The sequence below is a fragment of the Agelaius tricolor genome, unplaced genomic scaffold, assembly GCF_023055355.1.
Source record: "Agelaius tricolor isolate 1412-34295 unplaced genomic scaffold, bAgeTri1.0.p SCAF_16, whole genome shotgun sequence".
Classification (NCBI taxonomy): domain Eukaryota; kingdom Metazoa; phylum Chordata; class Aves; order Passeriformes; family Icteridae; genus Agelaius; species Agelaius tricolor.
Genome location: NW_027269276.1, coordinates 7966637 through 7986764, shown reverse-complemented (window position 1 = coordinate 7986764; position 20128 = coordinate 7966637). Strand labels below are relative to the sequence as shown.

Sequence of the window (20128 nt, the reverse complement as noted above, 5' to 3'; positions counted from 1 at the left end):
ACACTGACAGCTCAGGAAGGGGGACTAAGTTTAACTCTAGCAGAGCAAGAAGTGAAAGCCCAGATATCTGCTTTAAGAAGGGCAAGGGGCTGGGGCAAAGGGGTGCTTGACCACTTGATCCTAAAAACCAAGCCACTGCTTCAGCCTGAAATGAGAACAGCTACCACAACCACTATGGAAGGAGTTGCACACCAAGTTAAAAGCATTTGATATAAGAACCACCTTCTGATCTCCTACATCCTTGACCTTGCCTGTAGTGGTGTGACAGTAAGGGGGGGATATTATTGAGGGCTCTGTATGTGGCTGAGCTATACAAGATTAAGTTCAGACACTTTTATTTCTGGCTGTTGAAAACAGACCTTCAATAGGAAAAATAACAATCCACCCTCCTTGGAAATCAGTACTAGATTTGGAGCTCCAAGCTTGTGTCGCTCCACATCTTTGAAGCAGGTGCAGCTTTCCTGCAACAAAGAGTGTGTCCAGGAAACAAGCTCCACTCTATCCCATCTAGTCCCTCAAAGCCTTAAAGCCACCTAACAATCCTCTGGTTTCCCATGTCTTGTTTTAGGATCACCTTACACCATCTCCATAGCTCTCCACCTCCTATGCAGTCAGTCAGTAAACACAGTGGTCTGAGTTCCCCAAGATCACTATCCCAAGGGAAAAAGTTCAGCCCTTCCAATATTATGCACAATTTTAGCCCCTTGTAGGCTAAATCTCAGGCACTGAAGCACAGCTCCTGCTCTCTTCATGGGGTTAGAACACAAATGTGTCACAGGCAACTAAATCACTATTTAATCCATGACTCAGTTTGGTAAAGAGTAGTCTTGAAACTGTCATATCCAGTTCCATCCAAGTTTTACTTCTCAAGGACACCTCCCCAGCCAATTCTTTCTGGCTTACTGCAAGTTTGCAGAAAAGGACAATGAAGTCACTCCATCAGCATCTGCTTATCCAGCAGTAGCCAGGAGCGGATACACCAAACCATTCATGATCTACAAAGATGTTCCCAGATAAATTATCTTTCCCCTTTTCTGTATTCTTGGCACTTGGCTAATTAATTAATCTGCTTGTTATTTTCCCACTAAGCTGTGGCAAACTGGAAGCAATTAACAGAGGGATCTATTTAGTATCAGGACAAGACACAGCAGGAGCACACAGCTTGTTCTGTACCCGTTCGCCTCCAGCATCCTCCTTCCTGCAGCCCACATCCTTCAAGCCAAACACAGATTTTGGATTAAAGGACACAATGAAAATTCATCAGTTTATTTTACAAGAGCTGGAGAAAAGTGACAATTCTCCCTCTTAACCTGGAAGAATTGGCCCTTCACTGCAGAACTCACTCTAAGGTTCCACTAGCAGAAAGACCAAGCTAGGCTTTGAATGGATGGAAGAAACCATAAATTTTTAGAGTGGTCCTTATTTCTATTGCCATGTGCTTGCATCCAATGTCCTACCAACACAAGGCAGCTCCAGTCTAGCACCAAATACCAGTCTTTGTTAAAAGGTGTGTTGTACAGCTGGGATAATACAAAATTTCCCATGCTGGCCTGGCTCCAAACTTCAGCTGAGCAGCTTTTTCCGTGAGTATGTCCTGCTGAGGCGAGGCCTCCTGGAAATCATGATGTGGAATGGAGACAGCTCCTGGTTGGCAGTAATTTGGACAGCATCAGATTCCTCTTCTACAAAAACAAAAAGAATACATTTAAGACACAGTTTACCAGAATTCACTGGTGATTCCAAGAGGCCAAATACCAAGTGGAAGTTGCACTTCCCATGTAGCTACTCTCTCATCATTCTTCAGCAACTTTTCTCTCCTTCCAAACTTCCCAGTTCATGCCAAGTTTCTTGTAAGCATGTCAGATTGAGACACTGAACACACAGCAGTGGCAGACAGAGGTTTTCTGCCAAAAGCCCAAGCCCCAGCACAGCATGATTTTGTTCTTAGCTGGAAGCAGAGAGCACAGGCAGTGTGCCTGAGCCCAGCCTTTGCTCTCCTGTGCTTACCTTGAACACGCTTCCTCTGAGCTGGCGGTGGGGACAGCAGGGGTGACTGGGTCAGGGCTCGAAGGCTGCTGGCACAAAGTCCACTCTTCAAGGGTGGGGTGGAGCCTGGAGAACCACAGTGAGATGCTGCAGTAAAAATACTCAACAACTCAAATGTTAAGTCTCACCACAGCCTCTATGCTACCTCAAAACTGGTATCAGTATAAGTGATACTTTGAGTTTATCTGAAATAAACTCTAGGCTGTCACAGTGGTGTTTTAGCATTTGAGAAAGGTAAATGGCAGTCTGGAACCAGCACATTTAATTTTCTTAGCTGGTTTAGCAGAAAATCACTTCACTTGTATTAAACACAGGTAATTCACATTTCCTGGAAGAAAACTATTACAGCCACAATGATATAGAAATACAAACACAAGTCTGTAGGCACAGAAAGTCTCTCACAGGACAATCTTAAGTCTATTATTTCATGTCCTGAATATGGATTAATGTTGCTTCAAGGTCTGACCTTTTTTCTGTGATAATGTTGAGTAAGACACTGCCTCTGTACACAAATCTTTCCTTGCAAGAGAAAACACACACCAAAGCTTAGTGCAATGACTACAGAACAACACCTGCCACAGCCCCCTGTAATTTCTACAACAACACTGGATTAAGTATTTGAAATTCACAAGGCCTTGTTTACAGAGCTGAACAGCCTGTTTCACCAAGGTTAGTATCATCTGTACCAACAGCAAAAGCAGAGAGGCAGCTTAAACCTATACACCTCCTGATACATTATTGCTAGCAAGGGAATAATTTCTGGTAGCACTTTCAAGTGGCCCATCTCCACGGGCACAGACACCTGGAGCAGCAATAAACACCAACATCCACAGGACTAACCCCACCAAGACTCCAGTCTGAAGCACTGAAACAGCCAAGCTTTATACTTAAGATTGTTGGCTCGTTGGCTTCAGAGCCAAATGCTGGGCAGAAACAGGCAGTGGCATCAACACAAACCTGAACAAATCACCAGCTGGATGCAACTGGGATCCTCTCCTCAAGTTCTCAAACTTGCCTTTCAGTTCCTCCAGCTTTCTGCTCTTTCATATTTCTCTGATCTCTCTTCCATCGTTAATACTCCTCATATCCAGTCTGCCTCTCCACATAATTATCTTCTATGTCATCTACAAGTCATTCCCCTTTCACCTCACTCTCCCTCAGATAATTACATGGGAAACAACTGTGCTCTTGTTTTAGTCTAACCCCTATTTTTAACCACATCTGAATTTCAGTGGAGTGTCTTTCATGCCATTTAATTACCTGACAAAAGGAAGACATCATCATCCCCTAGACAACTGTGCTGCTCCAGTGTTTTGAGGGCACATGCTCCTGCTTTCTCAGGAAGTACAGAGTCTGTCCTTGATTTACTTCTGTTGCCCTCATCTGTGGAAAAGCCAGTGAGATCCAAGCTGCCCCTATCAGGACATGATCTCTTGGCACTGTGGTTCTCCTCCTTTTCTGGTGACAGGTAAGTAAAGACCCGCTTCCGAGATTTCAAGCCAAAAGTTCCCGTGGCAGAATCCTCATCAGCCTTCAGTTCAGAGTCACTAGGAGATGCCTGATCCTGGAGCCTGCAAATCCCTTCCAGTTCAAATTCCCCAAGAGGATTTGTCACTTTGCTGCTGCAGTGTTCTGAGGTCCTCATTGTTCTCTCTCTGCCTGCTGAGGCCCGTGCCCAATCATCAGCACTCCTCTCACTCTGACCACAGCTCACACCAGCAGTGCTGCCTGCTGCTCTCTTCCTCCGGGGCCAGTCATTGATGGCATCAGGAGTAGTCTTCCCCTTCTGCTTTGGAGAAGGTGTCTGGAGAACTGCTTCCAGTGGGAATGGGGAGGTGACAGTAGAGGCACAGCTTGTTGGGGTGTATGACTGGCATATGTAGGTTTGTCCTGCACCTTTCCCAGGCGTACTATGGAAAGAACGGCAGCAGGATGGGGAGACACAGGCAGCCGCTAGTTTTCCTGGGTGCTTGCTGCACCAGGTCATAGCAAAATCACTGAAGGGGCTTTCTCCTCCCTTGGCTTTGCTGGCACTTGCTTCAGGTTGAACTTCCAAGGATGAGCAAGAGCCAATTCTCTTAATGCGAAGCTTGGGCAGGCCTGAAGCTTGCATTTCAATTTCCACCTCGTAGGTGGGTGGGCTGGCAGAAGGAAGTTTGCCACGACTTTCAGGAGTGGAGAACCTGCCTGCAAGCTGAGGCTCCCCCATGCGTGCTGCAGCCTCCCGCTGCCTCCTGTCTGCAGTGCAGCGTAAGGAGTAGGCAGGAGGAGACTTCTGCACAGGAGGGGAAGGGGTCAGGGCAAATCTGGAGCGTCTCTTGAGACTTGGAGCCTTCACTCCCACGCATTCTTCCCTCAGCACAGTTCTTGCTTCCAAGTCATCACTAACTGTTGGCAAATAGCTTAGGAAGGACTCACAGGTGTTTGCACGGCAGTTCTCCCCCTTAACTGATGGCTCACAGTCTCTCTCAGCATTCTGTGCATGTTCCTGCCCTCCAGCAAAAGGCTTTGGAGACAAATGGTTTTCCAAGTTTTCCAAGTCCCCCCTTGAAGGAGACTTTTGAGACACTCTATCCATCTGTTTATTTTTCTCCAATACAGAAGTATTTTCAGCAACTTGGGACTGATGAAGCTGAAGGCTTTCCACAGAACAGTTACCACCACTATCATGACGACTGTCCTCATTTTCTCTAGGTGTTGCACATGTGAGGCTCTCTCCTCTAGAACCTGGTTCACGTTTGGCCTGCTTGGGTGTGTGAAGCAGGGACCTTAGTGGCGTGCCAGTAATACCAGGAGTCTTTTGAGAAGATGGTTTAGATGCAGCAGATTCCCAGTCAGACTCCCCAGGCTGCACGTGGGAAGCAGAGCAGCTTGTCACAGTGTTTGTGGAACTTTCATGGAGTGGAGAACTGCAGAGAGGCTCTGGCCTCACAGCAAGTTGAGGTATTTCTGTACTCAGTGAGCTGGTACATAACTTTGAACCTGGATCTTCAAGTTTCCTGGGTGTCCTTTTAGGTGCTCGAGATAACTGATCTGACTGCTCCTGAATTTCCTTTGTGAGGATTTGCCTCCGAGCACTAACTGGAGATGCTAATTTTGAGAGGTATCTCAAGGAACGTCTTGGAGTTTGAAGTTCTGTTAAACACCTTTCTTGGGTGGCAGAGGGGGAAGAAGAAGAAGCAGCAGGATTTGGATCTGTTGGAGGTAATACAGAGGCTGTGAACCCTTCACGTTTTGGTGTTTGCCAGCCAGGCTCTTTGCAAGGAGGGGTAAGTGTTAGAGCTACACAGCAGTCCTCAGCAGTTACTTGCACTGAGTGAACCCTCTTGCTGTCAGTTAGCACAGATGGAGACTTGACCCTTTGTGCAGGAAGAGAAAAGCACTTCCCCAAACATTTAGCTACATTCTGTTTAGCTGCTGGACTTCTGCCAGGTGTCTTTTCCAGCTTCTGAGGCGTCCTGTGGACAATGCGAGGCGATCTCCTTGGGAGCTTACTGGCAGAATTCAGTGGCTTCTGGGCAAATTTATGAGGTGTTTTTCTAGGAGTCTGCAGGGGAAAAATAATATATTAAAGAATCATGCTTGTTCTACTCCAGGAGTATTATCTATCCATCTTCATATTTACTTCCCAAGATTTGAAACATAAAAAACCCATTGGATGAGACTTAACAAACACTAAATCTAAGATGCTGATGAATGGATGATGATGCTGGAGAAGAAAACAAGGATGGGAAGAAAGAGAAAGGGAAGTAGGTAACTGTTTCTACCTGACATGAGGTGAGCTCCTCTAAGTGTAAGGAATCTTTTCTTGTTCTCTTCCTTCCAGGTGAATGCTTCCCTGCAGGACTACCCATGTCAATGACTGCACCAAAGAAAAACCTCTTGGGACTCTGGATGGGGGGGCTCTCTGAATGCTGGTTAAGGCCTACAAAATGGAACAGTACAATTTAACTAACACAAAGTAACGTGCCACAATTGTTTGAGTCACGTCAGATGTGTGGAAAAGTAGTGTAAAAAGCTCATATCCCTGGCATGTTCTTTTCTAACCAAGAGTTAAAGCTTCACCAGAATTATTGTTATTTCCCATTATGAAATTAATACCCATCTTTAGAAAGAGTGCTCCAATGGTAAAAAAAGGTATAAAATACTTCAGCCTCTTATTCTATTTATAGCTTGTAGCTTTAGATAGTTCTGGTTCATGACTAAGGATTCTAATAAGTAGAATATAAAGAACTATGTGTCACCATTTTTAGGTGATAATCCTACTGAGAAAGCCTCCAAAGAAGATCCCATCAGTCATTGCTTTATGCTGCTACAGAGTAAGCTATAGGATTTCTGTCCCATATTTTACAAGGATTTCACTGCTTTTAAGGAATGCAGACTGACAATCAGTGGTATTCTGTTAGATGGGCCTGACTGGTTTGTTAAGTTGGCAGTGAATTCATCATAGAAATAGCTGCCTTACCATCCTCAAAATTCAGATTACCAATTAAAAAATAATTACTGAGGATGAATTTCTGTCTAGGGAAGATATTACATGACAGCTCTTAGCTTCTTACAGCCTCTTGTAGAGCCAAATCAAATCAAACTCAGAGCTATCCATGTCAGCTTTTCAGATCAGCAGTATCAGTCTGCTCAAATCCCACTCAGTACCTTCTACATGCTGCAGTTTACAGCTCTCCTTTTCTTGTCCCTGGTGGAGGTGCTGTGAATTTTTTGAGCTGGGCTGTGTAGTGGAATAGAAAGCACCAGAGCAGGTCCTATTCAAAGCCAGCTGTTTGATGCGTGGGCTTCTTCTCAAACCTGCTTCTGAAAAGGCAAGGACATTGGAGACTGAGCCTTCCTTCCCCCTCAGCAATGGGCACATCATCAGGAACAGTTCACAACTGCAAGGAACAGACCCTCAGAAGAAACTTCTCTATAGATAATCTGTCTCACCCAGGAAGGCAAGCAGGTGAAGCAAAGGTTCAGTTTTCTTGAGGATTTTGGAATATTTACACATCCAAATCTCCTAAAGTATGATGTCCCTCCTCATGATTACTCTCATTTCTCTTCAGCAATTATATGGAAAGGAATGCTAGAAAAAGCATGTTCAATGCAAGTTACATCCAAGTTATAAGATGGGTTAATGCTCTTGTCTCTTCTTGCTAGCAATTTCATATCCCTGCTTGCCCAGACATGCTGCTTTTTTCTTCCCTTCTGGGGAAAAAGAACAGCAGTAGCCAAAATAAAAGACACTCCCCAGAGCCAGGTGGCTGTCTGTTACAGCAGAAATCAGAGCAGGGTCACAGCACAACATGGTGAAGTTACATTAAAAACAAGCACGTGCTGGTTTGACAGTAATTATAGCAGCTCAGAATCTTATTCACCCCTCAAGTCCTTCACGTTTTTTTCATTTAAAAGGCTTACTATCTACCTCTCTTTCTTTACTTAAACTGTACAGAGCTGTTAAAGCAGTGAGCAGCAAGTGGTTCTGTCAGAACAGAACAGTACAACACTTTTGGACTGACTTCTAATGAATTAGCCAAATCAAAGCACACTCATCTTATGAGCTACAACAAAGCCACCTTTAATGAAAAATCAGTGCTTACCATATATGGCCTTCTCTGGAGATTCTTCTACAACACCAGTGTCACAACCTGGATCAGAAGACCTTGAGAAACAACAGACATTTTGGGCTTAGCATACTGAGCACATGTACAGGAACAGAACTTGCCACAGAGACTGAGAAGCAGTGCTTTATTCTACACCAATATATTGCTTTGTGGGCTACTCTAAGTGAGTGACCAGTAAGCACTCTGCCTCCTATTGGCATGTAATTAAGTATGGGTAGCTCCCTAGATGTACAGGTAACAGCTCTACATGAAAGAAAATGCTACAATTCAGCCTGGAGCCCACAAAATACAGCAGGAGCCTTTTCTTCATAAGACCTTGAGTCAGCAACTGAACCTAAGCAGACATTAGCCGCAGGAATGAAAGCAGCCTGACTTACATGATGAAGCAAGCAGTATTTCCCCCCACTTAAGCAATGGCATTTAGCCTCCACTGTTTCTCTTACTGCCTCAAGTGAAGATCATCTTTGACTGCAGTGATACCTGGCAATTCTGCTCATAGCCATTAATTAGTTACTGAAGAAATTCAGAAAGAACTCACCGGCCTTTGATCTGTTTGTGCAGGAGTCTCCTGGACACCTGCTTGTGCAGTGGTGTTTCTGCAACTCTCTTGGTCAATAACTTGCGATGATCTAAAAATTATGCAAGAGCTGTAAAATCACACTATTATAATGCACTTGGAACAAATAAATAAATACAGTTTTGTACAGGCTTCAGCTTAAGAATGACAATAGTTATTCTTAAGTCAATACAGAACCATTGTGCTGTCTCCCAGCACTCACAAGCTATCATTATTTCAGTCCAGTGTCTACACCTCCCTCCCACTCCCTCAATATTGTACCATGTCAGACATAGTTAACCTACTGAGATAACTTTCATTATTTGTCTTTATTTCACAGGTCCTTTTTAACCAAGCATTTTTAACTTTTAATTTTCTTTATGAGATGTAAAGAGTTCAGTAAAAATAGGTTTCAGTTTTAACATCATCATTATTCACCCTCCAAACAACACAGCAATGACCTCCTTTTATCATTCAATAAAACCAGATCATAATTGTTTCATAGAATTGAGAACACAAAAATAGGAATTTTAGCAAAAGCTCTTTCACAACAATCCTACACGTGCAAGTCATATCCTACCTTTGTTGCCCTCACCGGTGCATTTGTATTTTAGGCCTTCCACAGCAGATACTGACTGGCTTCTAAGCATCTTTTTCAGAGATCTTTTTGATGGTGAAAGTATCTCTTCATTGAAGAGATTCCTCCTTACCTTTGTAACCTCTGTGAGACAAGAAAAGCAAGAAAAGATCAGATTACTAGGAAAAGAGAAGAAAAAAAAAGAAAGGAAAAAAAATACAAAGGTAATTTTTTTAGGTGACTAGGGACAGAACAATATACCAGCATGGAAAGACAACGTTTTAGAGGCTAAAAAGCCCTGAAAACTTGTTTTTCCTGCTACTGGAACATGTCCTCCTCTAAATCCATTCCAGCCTTCTCTTCTGAATTTGTTATTATTTGCATTATTCCAGCAATAAGCTACAAGCAGATGCCATAGCAGAAAAAGCAGATAGTCAGTGTCCCACGTGGAACATTAGGTGCACTACAAAATCTCAACCAAAGCACATCTTGGTTCAGAGAACTAACGTGAGATTTATTTTTATGAAGTATTTGTGGGGATATATCCTATTTTTAGATATAGTTTATTCTTGCCCCCATTTTATTTTCAGGACAGAGAAGTTGGAAATAATTTCAAGAGTCAAGGTTTTCTTTTGAGGACACAAAATTTAAGTTTTCTGTGTATGAGTACACAGAATACCACATATTTTTTTCCCCTTAAAGTTTATGCACAACTCAGCAAAACTTCCTTCAGATTTCCAGCATGCCTCAGCATAATTTCATCATGGCTCAGTAAAATTTACAGGGACAACATGTGCTGAAGATGCACCTTTCCATGAACAAGCCAAAAGTCAATATACCTTGCACTGCCTCTTTCTGCAGCAAAGGCATCTGCTGGGACTTCTCAGTGGCAAGGTGAGAATGCGAGTTCTCCTGAAACAAATGAGAAATCAGCCTCAGCAGCAGTGCAATGCTATGTTTAAGTATTAACTACAAGCTCTGAACACATTATTTCGATTTTTCCTTCAGAACAATTTGATCTCTGTACAGGTGATACAAGGCACACTTACTAAGGGAATACAAAGCAAGAGTTTTTGCAGTCAAGCATCACAACTCACAGAAAATCCTTCTGGAAGAGTTTTACCTTTCTGATGGGGTTCTTGGCTACCTTGGGAATCTCAATTTGACGCAAGTTCTGTGGTGCTTCTGTCATGCTCCTATGTCTGGCTAACACATTATTCCTTCAGAAAACACATAAAAATTAAGTTAAAATAAGATCAACAGCACAGTTATCAACCTACTGACAATTAAACTTAGGTGTGACTCAAGAGATAGGAAGTGTTTACCTAAATTCAAATTGCAAACTACACTGACACCTCACTTACTACAACACTGGATTATGATTTGCAATATAAAAAGCTATTCCTAAGGCTGGTATTGGAATTCATCACTCACAATTTGCTGATATGAACACAGAACCCCCAACACAGAGATCTCCAGTAAATCACTTTTAACTTTAAGAATATAGGTCAGCTACTGCACTGCATAGTATGCTTTTCCTCTCATGGAAGATGCTCCTGAAATCTACTTTTGCATAAGATAAAAATACAGAATCAAGACTGTATTTTTTATAGTCAACAAAAAGCTGCCTCCTGTTTGGAGTTACTACCTTCTCTTTTTGGCAGATCTGGTGCGCAGCTCCTCCAGCTGATCACCCTCAGTGCAAACAGCACTGGGAGTTAAGACAGATGATAAAGAGGGAGGAAGGCCTGGAGATTTGCTATCCAGAGTCATGGAGTCATCACTGAAGAAGTCTGAAGGCAGAACAGATGCCAGCTTCGGAGGTATTTGTGTACCCAGACCATAATAAATATCTCCAAGGGTCTTCGGTATAGAATTCATATACCTGGAGCACCAGAGAGAATACACATGAAATACACCCTTCCTCAAAACTTTGGTATTTCAGACCCAAGGTGTGAACTAAATCCTTATCCTTACATGTCCATTTAAAAACAACAAACTGAATATCAACTGAGTTTTTTAATTAGTTTACTTGCTTATCAGCTACTTTTTCTTTAACCAAAATATAAGCGTAATAAAGAGAACACGTCTAAATTTCTGAGAATTACAAAGACGCAGTAAATCAAAGCTGCTGATTGCTCTCTACTCACAGACAACATCTGACCCAAACCATAGTCCCCAGCAATACATAAGTCATGCCAAATAACTTACACTTCTAATATTTCCTCCAGAAACTTTGTGAGATAGGCTGGGTCTTCAGTCAGACATAAGATGCGCAGCATATCTGTCACCTGGAAGAGAATGTCAGCAGCAAAATGGATTAAGGTGTGCCAGCTGCAGCACCAGGTATTTTAGTAAGGAATATGAAGTGTTAGTGTAAAATCAAAGGAAAAGCAGGTTCCAGGTCCACATTTCTAGTGCCATGCAGAAACACAACCTGGTTTATACTTTACTTGCCTCTTCTAACAGCTGCTCCATTTCCTCAGCGCTGCTTTGCAGCGAAGGGCACTGGAGGCACAACTCAAGGCGCAAAAATACCTGAAGTCGGCACCTAAGGAAACAAGTAATTATCCACCACCTCTTTTTCTACTGGAAACAGCAGATTTACTGCAAAAGGTGTGCTCAAAAAAGCAATGGGAAGGGAAGTGGTTCCTTTTGACAGCAATATTTAGTTAGCATTTCATTTGGGTGGCAAGGGAGATACCTCACTCCAGATATTGGCTGCAGTGCTTATCACACAGCACGGGTACATTTGCATTTAATGAAATGGTTTTACTGCAACCAGAGATTATCCTTGAAATATTTGTCCCAGGTAAATACTTTCCAGTTGTACAAAAAAGCCACCATTAAAAACTGCTAACCAACTCCACAGTATCTCAGAGGCTGAAGTAAATACAGTGTCTCATACTCTCTGACTTTGGTCTCCTTCTGTGAGCCATGCTGTTGTCTGAGCATTTTGCTGGTCTTCAGGAGATGGTTTCTGACTCTTCCCACACAGGCCACCTGCAGACACATAATGACAGCAAGAACTTCAAAACTGTTTCCTATCTGCAGGGCAGGTTCCTCCCTTGTCCCCCAGTTACCCCCCTAATGTATTCTTTTGGAAGTACAGGTTTTTTTTTCCTTTTCTTTCAAGGAAAGGAATTACTTTTCCTTTAAGTAGCAGAGTTATAAAATAAAACAACTTAAAGCTTGAAATCACAGAGGTCTCTTGCTCACAGCTCCAGGCCTTCTTCACTTTGGATTTGTCTCTCACAGTGTTTTTATTAAATTAATCACAGATTTACCAGTTTTGGTTTAAGATTACTGTAAGCCTATAAATAGTGGTAAAGATTGTAAGAAATACCGTGAACAGTTTCTCTTCCCTGACAAAGCCAGGCCTAGATTCACCATGTAATGCCAAAACAAAAGATGCACCACCTTTAAAATACAGTTTGCAAGAATGTATTTTTTAAATACTGTCTTTGAAATCAGAATTTGTAAGAAGGTCAATGTGAAGTAAAGACATCTTGCAAAATTTAGCAAAGTTCTAAACTGATAACTGAACTGGATTTTCCTACGCAATTTACAAGCATCCAGTTTTTCACTATTGTGTCCTCACAGATAGAAGCAGTCAGTGACCGTGGCGCACCTCCACATAAAACCTCCAAGAAAATGAAGGAAAGTTAGCCCAAAATAGTAAAAATTCTAACTTCCAGATCAGTAACAACCCTGCCCACATGCTGTCACCTACCTCTTTCTCTTTGGTATCTTGTATTTTCAAGAAGCTTTTAATGGCCATGATCATATTGTGGGCACACACAGATGAGGGAATTCCCTCAGCAACAGCCTTCTGGTAGCTTGCAGTCAAGTGGGACTGCAGCTCCTCCTCTGTTTGGAAATCTGCAAGGAAATGGTCTCCATTAGCTAAATGCATGTTCACCACACCTTCCTGATAAAATCCTCACCCCAGCTGAAGCAGGGAACAGAGGAGGTAATAATAAACATTTCCTCCAGTAATACTGCATCCAGACCACAGTACACTAACAGAGGCTGTCCCAGCTTCAGGCCCATGACATATTGTAAGATAAATTAGTCCTATAATCAACAAAGTTTGCTTAAAATCAGCAAACTTTCAGGCTACTGAAGCAGTGAAGAAATGCCCTTTATTTCTGCCTAATTAATAAACAGGACTACATTTTCAGTTATACCTTGGTGAGTGCTTCCCTCTATTTCTTTTGGTTAAAAAAATTTTAAAAGTAAATCCTTATTGCTTTTTTCAGATGGATACAAGGCAAGAAACTAATCCCAGAAGCAGCTGTAACATCACTTTGTAAAGAATCAGAAACTAAATGGCAGAAGGTGGGAAAAAATGTCTACTCTTGCCATGCTGAAGATACAGAAACTCAAACACTGATTTGCTCCTTGGTACTGAGTACTCCATTGTTATTGTTTGTTCTCCCTTCCATAAAAATCCTCTATGACTCCTATATCAGGATATCAAGAGTTCATATGGGATGTATCAAGACAGAAAGATAACAGGACTTAACACACACCAATTGATATTTTAGGTGCTTTTGCCTTCCCTTCCACCTTTTCATCCAATCTTTTTGCTGAATGCTTCTGTGGAACTTTCTCATTCACTGCTGGTGCCACAGCATCAGGTTGAAACTTCTGAGCTTTTACATTCAGTCTTGCCACATTGAGCATCTGCAGGGATCTGGGCATGGTCTTCATTTTCTGCCTGACTGGAGTTCGGGGAACCCCACCTGCAATGCCACAAGAGAGAGTTCTAGCATCAGGCACACTGGGGCAGGAGCTCCATCCAAGGTAGAGAACAGCACTAAATTCTGGATTATGTGACCTTAGTAACCTCCTCGAGGAGAACATGGCCCAAAAGGCTGGTGTTTCTTTGTGAAATAGGCAGCATAGCAGGCAGCTACTTCTCCAAATAAAAACCCAGGCGCATATTGCCCTGCATAAGAACTTACACAGGTTTAATCAGAAGTTATATATATAGGCAGCAATCTTATGTCACAGAAATAGAAACAGCTGACAGCAGGACTTGCAGATACATGAGGCTAAGGTAAAGTCAACTGTCGTTAGTGTAGAGAAATGCAATGATTAAACTTTTCTACAAAAAAAAATTGTTTTATTTCTCTAATTAGAACAAAATTGCAATATTTACTAGTAGTTGAAGGAATCCTTGTTTCAACAGCTAATTAAACTGCAGAACTCTGCATGCTGCTTTTAACAGCTTTGTCACTCACTGCACAGCCCTGAATAACAATAATTTGGGCTCTACTACAGGACTAACCTAATACTAATAAGCAAATGAGACTGTCCCTAAATAAAAAAAATATCTAAAGCATGGTACTACTTAAGAGTAGCACTTAAGATCTCTGGAGCTCATGCATCATCTTTTATTGACAACACACACATATAACCCCAAACTATACATACGTCTTTTTTTGTTATTTCCTGGTCCAGCTGCAGCAGAGGTTTCACTGAATTTTCTCTGGTACAGCTCAGACAGACTTTCTGAGAGCTCCACATCAGATTGGTCTGCACCATCCTTCCTGTTAGCACAAGGAACCTGCAGGAGCCTGTATGAAAGAACAATACAATTATCAAAAGAAGGTGGGAGTAGGAGGCATATCCCTTCCTTCCTGTGCACAGGAACAAGGTTCTCTAGATTCCAGTCTGCAGCAACATAGTGCAAGTAGCACACACTAGTAATTCTTCCAGCAGCTGTTTCCCAACACACATAGGAAATGCAGAAAACCCAAACCCTCTGAAAAGGCTGGAAACAAGCATTACATGACTGTACAATGGATATGGCACTGACCTGTAGCACAAAATTCAACGAGCAGCTTTGTGCTTTCTAAACTACCCTGCATTAGGCTCTTTTGTTTCACTCAGCAAGCTCTTTGAAGAAAGCAAGCGTATTCATTCTAAATAAACACCAACTCTGAGAATACAATCACATCTTCACTATCTTGCACTGGATCTTAGCATCCCATAAAAGCTGAAATTTGTCATTTCCCAAGTAGCTTAAGGTCATTTTAAGTGACCTTTATAACTCCTTAAACTACCAAGATTTTAATCCATGCATATTGATACCCAAATATCCTGTTCCCAGTTTCTTTTGTCTATATACCCCACCATGAGATAAGCCACCAATAAACTGAGTACAGAAATAAAAGCAGCAGAATTCTAAAACTCTAAGCAATGCTACAGCCATACTCCCTTAACAGGAAGCAGAAATCCTTGATTATTGCTCAGAGACATTCAGAAAAATACCTGAATGACTCCATCAGATCTGAGCTTGCTCCACAAGCATTGGATGCAGGATACCATGCTTCCAGCACTGAAGGATGCCAGCCCCCTGTATGGGACAGCTCCCGTTGGACCCACTCTGCCACTGGAGCTTCTTCTCCTGTAAGCAAACACACATACCCAAAAATAAGAAAAGCTGATTTCTTTCTGCATCACATCACAAGGCCTTAGCTACAGATGACACAATGAACAAGTCCCAAAACTGAGACTCCTCAAGGAGAAAATCATTAACTTTATATTTTTTCTACTGCAGATCTGGAGATGATCAAAAGATGGTGAGTTTTGCATTTCCTGACACCTACCCAGACTGGCCAGAGAATCTTCCACTGACATGTCAATTTTACTCAACACACTATTCACAATCTCTGGCAGGTGAGTAGCAGAGTCCTGGGAAGAGTCTTCCACTACAGCTCCTTCAAGGCTGCATCCCTGAATTTCAGCAGTCTTCTCAGGACCAAGCACAGTCAGAACTGCAGTATCCCCAGAAAGAGGTGACAGAACAGCAGTGGAGGGGCACCAAGTCTTAGACAGAGATACTTCAGCAATCTGTATTTTAAATGGAAAAAAAAGGAAAAAGAGTTTACATTATCTTGAAATACAGAGACCTAAGGAGCACAGATACTTTACAAGCAGGTTATAGAGTTACATGATTTAAAAAAAAGTGTTCTGAATTTGGCTTCAAATGAGTAATTTGCAGTGCAGTGTCTATTACTGTCTTCACAAAGTGATACTGTCAGCCCTCCTGTCACAGTTAATTTCAGAGCAGGTATCAGTTTAAGGCAAAGAGGAAGATTTACCACGTGCAGTCCTTCAGCCACCAGACTCTTCAACAGCTGATGAAACAAGGACCTGCTATATTCTCCCTGCTCAGGCTGTGAGCTCTGCAGGATCCAGCTCTCTGTGAAGAAGTGGCCAGCCTGTGCCAAGCTCCAGCCTGCCAAGCTTCCTTTCACAACAATGCTGACTGGACACTGCAGCCGTCTTTGGCTCATGGCAAGAGGTTCCAGGATCACAGCACAGCTTTCCTGCTTCTTCTCTCCTGTGCAAGGATAAAGAAAAAGTCTGAAAGCAATCCTTTTCCATCATGGTGAAGAGACAATGTAAAAAAAGTGAGTTCCAAGATTAAACAGGGAATATACTCTAGAGTAAGTGTGTTGCAGAACTGACCTCCTCCCCATGCTCCCAAGGAGCTGAGTGCATGGAAGCACCACTAAAGAAAGACCCCATGCATCCTGCATGCTGCTTTACAGCTGATCTGTTTTCTTTGGAAGGGGTTTTTAATCTGTGTTCTTATTTTAGCTAAATCAAATAATTGTATGAGAAAAGGGAGTACACCTCTACAAGGTGGGACCAGCAAAGAGCTCTTCATCCAAACATCTAGGAGCATGGCAAACTGAAAGGCTAAATCAGAAACATGGGCTCACAGTCCTCATATCAGAAGTAGAGCACAAGCAGAACTTTAAAAGAAAAACACCTAGACTCTGAAATATGTGAAATTACTTCTACACACATTATTTACAAGGGATGCTCATCAAGGACCCTGCATGAGAGATCAGTTACTACCATGCACATCTATATTTTTCTTTTTATTACCAGGCATGCTAAGAAACAATGTTCCTTCTTGCTGGGGAAACACTGATCGATAGAGGGATGGCCTGGAGAACAAACAGTTCAAAGTCCCATCCAGGGGCAGAAGCCTGGTCCAAGGCACAGCTTGTGGCTCTGGGAACCTGGAGTCTCCAAGGAAGCCAGAAGCAGCATCTGTCCTGGGGTGACTCAAACAGTGCACCAAGGTTTCAGCTGGCAAAATGGTGCCTCCCATCTGATGAATCACTTCACACATTGTCCAGTAGCCATCATGATCCGGGCATTCAATCAGCTGAAATAAAAGTAACAGAGAGGTCTCAGGTTAAGGTTGGCAGTGAGAGAGCTTTCATGCAAACAAAGAGACTGCACTTTTTCAGAAAACCTGGCATTTGAAACATGATCCACAGCATCTACACACGGTGCCTTCTGAGTGTTTTTATGGACTTTATCAGCCTTCATTGGAACCTAACAAAGTAAATACTATTCCCAGTGAATTAAAAGCTAGCAATATTTTCAAGCCATTTTTTTTAAATCTGGTATCTACACACCTGAACTATCAGGCTGCTTATCTGCAATTCTGAATAGCTGTAACACCCTTCTAAGTCAAAGCACAAGACATCCCATCAAGAAACACTGTACAGCTACTCCACTACAGATGTATCTCAGTCTCCACGTGGACGATTCCACTCCAGATTTCAGTCCTTTGCTGAAGATTATGTGGCAGTGAGCGAACCTTGGCGTGGTTCCCTCCCACCCAAAGATTACTCATGCCAGAAAGCAGCGTGGCAGATGTCCCGCTAGTGCCCACGGCTGAAAGCTGCGCCGTTTGACCCCGTTACCTGAGCCCAGTCGGCAGTGTCCACCCAGAACAGGGAGATTTTCTGTTCCACGAGCAACTCCTGCACACTCTTGGGCAGGAGTTTCTCCGCCAGCTCCTGCGCCGAGGGCGGCTCTCCAGGGGAGGAGGGGGCGTCATTCCCCGACACGAACTGCCGGAGCTCCCTCCGCGAGTGCGGGCAGGGCGAGAACAGGAACACGGCGTTCACGAAGCCCTCGGGCGGCGCCTCCGGGGGCTCTCGAGCGGCCAGCCCCGTCCTGCGGCTCCTGCGGGGCGGCTTGGCGGGGGACGCGATCTCCGGCCGGTCCCACTGGAAGTCGAGCAGCGTCTCCTTGATCCCGCTGTGCGTGAGGGCGGCGCGGGGCGCGGGGCCGGGCAGGGCGGCGGGAGCCCGTGCCCCGAGCCGCTCCGCCAGCTCCTCCTCGAACCGCTGCCAGGCGCGGGGCCCCGGCGGGCGGAACCCACCGCCCCGCGAGGCGCCGCCGCGGCCGCCGAGCGAGTCGAAGAAGCGGAAGGCCCAGCGGAGGCGGGAGAGGCCGAAGCGGCAGCCCAGGAGGGTGAGCAGGCGGAGGGCGCCGCGCTGGAGGCGCTGGCGGCGCGCGGGGCCGGCGGTGTCCAGCAGGAACACGGCGCTGTGCGAGCACGACATGGCGCGGGCCCCTCACGCCGCCGCCGCCATCGCCCGCCGGTACGGCCACTCGCGCCCTCGCCTAGCGCGGGCCCCCATTGGCTGCCGCCGAGCGCCGGCCACGTCCACTCCCCGCATCTCCCTCTCCCATTGGCGGAGAACGGGGAGCGGGAGGGCGGAGCAGTGGGGCGGCCGGAGGGCTGCCCGCTGCTGATTGGCCAGCCGCGCGGAGAGCGCTGCCATCCCATTGGCGGGAGGCAGTGACGGAGAGGGCGTGGCCAGCGCGAAGACCGAACCGATTGGGCGCCGCCACCGGTTTAAAATTTAAAGCCGGCGGGGCGCGCGTCGCGGTGACGTCACTCAGTGTGCGGTGTGACGTCACTTAGCGTGCGGTGTGACGTCAGCAGGGCAGGGCGGCGGTGCTCGCCGGGCACAGCGGGGTCCCCGAGCGGGACCCGGGGCTGAGCAGCGACTCCGACCTGGCCCTGCCCGCCCCGCACCCGGCAGGCTCCTCCGGTGCCGCTAGAGGACCGCGGCTGCCCGCGGACCGGCACCTCCCCATCCCCGCCACCGCCCACGGGCAGCAGGGACGGGGACAGCGCTGGCAGAGCCTGCCCGGAGGGTGCTGCCGACGCGGCATCCTCCTTCCCGAGCCTCCCTGGGACAGCCCAGGGCTCGTTCGGGTAAAATTCAGATTCAAATTCAGATTATATATTAAAAAAAAATAATTACTGTTCGGGTGGTCAGGCATTGAAACAGATTGGGCAGGGAAGTGGTGGAGTCACCATCCCTGGAGGTGTCCAGGAGGCATCTGAATGTGGCGCTGGGTGACGTGGTTTAGGGGTTACAGTGATAATGCTCTTTTGATGGCTAGACTTGATTGGAAAGGCCTCTTCCAACCTTGACGATTCTATGCAAAGTTGTAGGGTCAGGGCACCTGGACAGGATGCTGGCGGAGGACAAAGACCCTGGGCTGCCATCAGCTGCCTTGCCCAGGAGCAGCCCCTCCCTGCAGGGCTTGAAGCGTGTCTGTCCCCGTGGTGTCAGTGGTCACAGTGGGTAACAGCAGAGGAATCCCCACAGAGCATCCCCAAACCAGTGTCTGCTCCACCATCGCCTCCAGAGCCTGAACAGCCCAGCCCAAACCAGTGTCACCAGAACCAGTGGTATTTAGAGAGCAACAAAGGCAAGGGGCACGAAAGGGCCCGTTTGGCTCTGTGGTGATTGTGAACACAAGTGGGTTTAATGAGCTGGAACCAGGAGCGGATGCACTCGGCTGGGCAGGAGTAACCTGCCACCAAGAGCAAGAGAAGGACACCAGGTGTCCCTGGGAAAGTGCAGAGGGCAGCCTGCAGCCTCGGGGATGTGGGCTCCCTTCTCCTGGCCAGGGCTGGCATCTCTTGACATCTCTCTGCTGTTTGAGCCCTGAGAAGAAGCCAGCCACACCATGTCACTGCTGTTGTCCAGCCACTGGCATCTGTCCCAGCAGTCTGCTGAGGACACTTAGCAGAGTGTGACCAAAACCTGCCTTATCACAGTCCCCCTGGACCCGAAACAAACCCAGGGCAAAGGGCAGTTTCCCAGGAAAGCCTGACAGCTTCCAACACAGGAACTGCTGCTAGCTACTCAAACCCCTTCTCCTTTCCTGCCCACCTCAGTGGATTTGCTCTGCAAGCCTATCCAGCAGAGGTGGATAGGCCAGCAGAGGTGTTGGCTGAGCCCAGGTGACTCTGTTTCCCAGTGTGACAGCCAGAGTTGCTCACACCCCTGCTTCTTGTGCTGTCCCATGTTCGTGCTGCTTTCACAGACATTTGCCCTCTCTGCCTGCGCCACAAGGACACCGACTTCCCTCTCAAACAGTCCTTGGGTGCTTTCTGGACAATCATTTACTTGCTGGTAAATGCTGTTTCTTGGGAGGAAGGAGAGGGCGCAAGAAAAATAATTTGTGAATTTGGCTCATGTG

General features: G+C 45.3%; 1 protein-coding gene across 1 annotated transcript; it reads right to left on the bottom strand.

Annotated features, from left to right (window-relative positions):
* Positions 1 to 1250: 1250 nt before the first annotated feature.
* Positions 1251 to 18252, bottom strand: TICRR (TOPBP1 interacting checkpoint and replication regulator). Its single transcript, XM_071441322.1, has 22 exons — positions 17539 to 18252; positions 16706 to 16991; positions 15910 to 16151; positions 15415 to 15658; positions 15077 to 15212; positions 14237 to 14379; positions 13330 to 13542; positions 12528 to 12676; positions 11703 to 11797; positions 11252 to 11345; positions 11006 to 11085; positions 10443 to 10679; positions 9918 to 10014; positions 9634 to 9706; positions 8798 to 8938; positions 8200 to 8290; positions 7638 to 7699; positions 6700 to 6855; positions 5814 to 5971; positions 3307 to 5593; positions 2008 to 2112; positions 1251 to 1682 (listed from the first exon to the last, which is right to left on the bottom strand). The coding sequence occupies exons 1-22, from the start codon at positions 18184 to 18186 to the stop codon at positions 1564 to 1566; spliced, it is 5856 nt and encodes a 1951-aa protein (XP_071297423.1). The 5' UTR covers positions 18187 to 18252; the 3' UTR covers positions 1251 to 1563.
* Between the last annotated feature and the right edge of the window lie 1876 nt (positions 18253 to 20128).

Bases quoted from the DNA above. Each gene is read 5' to 3' on its own strand.
- TICRR (XM_071441322.1), bottom strand. From the start codon at position 18,186: ATGTCGTGCTCGCACAGCGCCGTGTTCCTGCTGGACACCGCCGGCCCC. The intron at 10,680-11,005 runs GTAAGTTATTTG...CTGGTGCTCCAG, and splicing joins CTGGAGGAAATATTAGAAGT to GTATATGAATTCTATACCGA. The intron at 1,683-2,007 runs GTAAGCACAGGA...TTGTTTTTGTAG, and splicing joins TCAGAGGAAGCGTGTTCAAG to AAGAGGAATCTGATGCTGTC.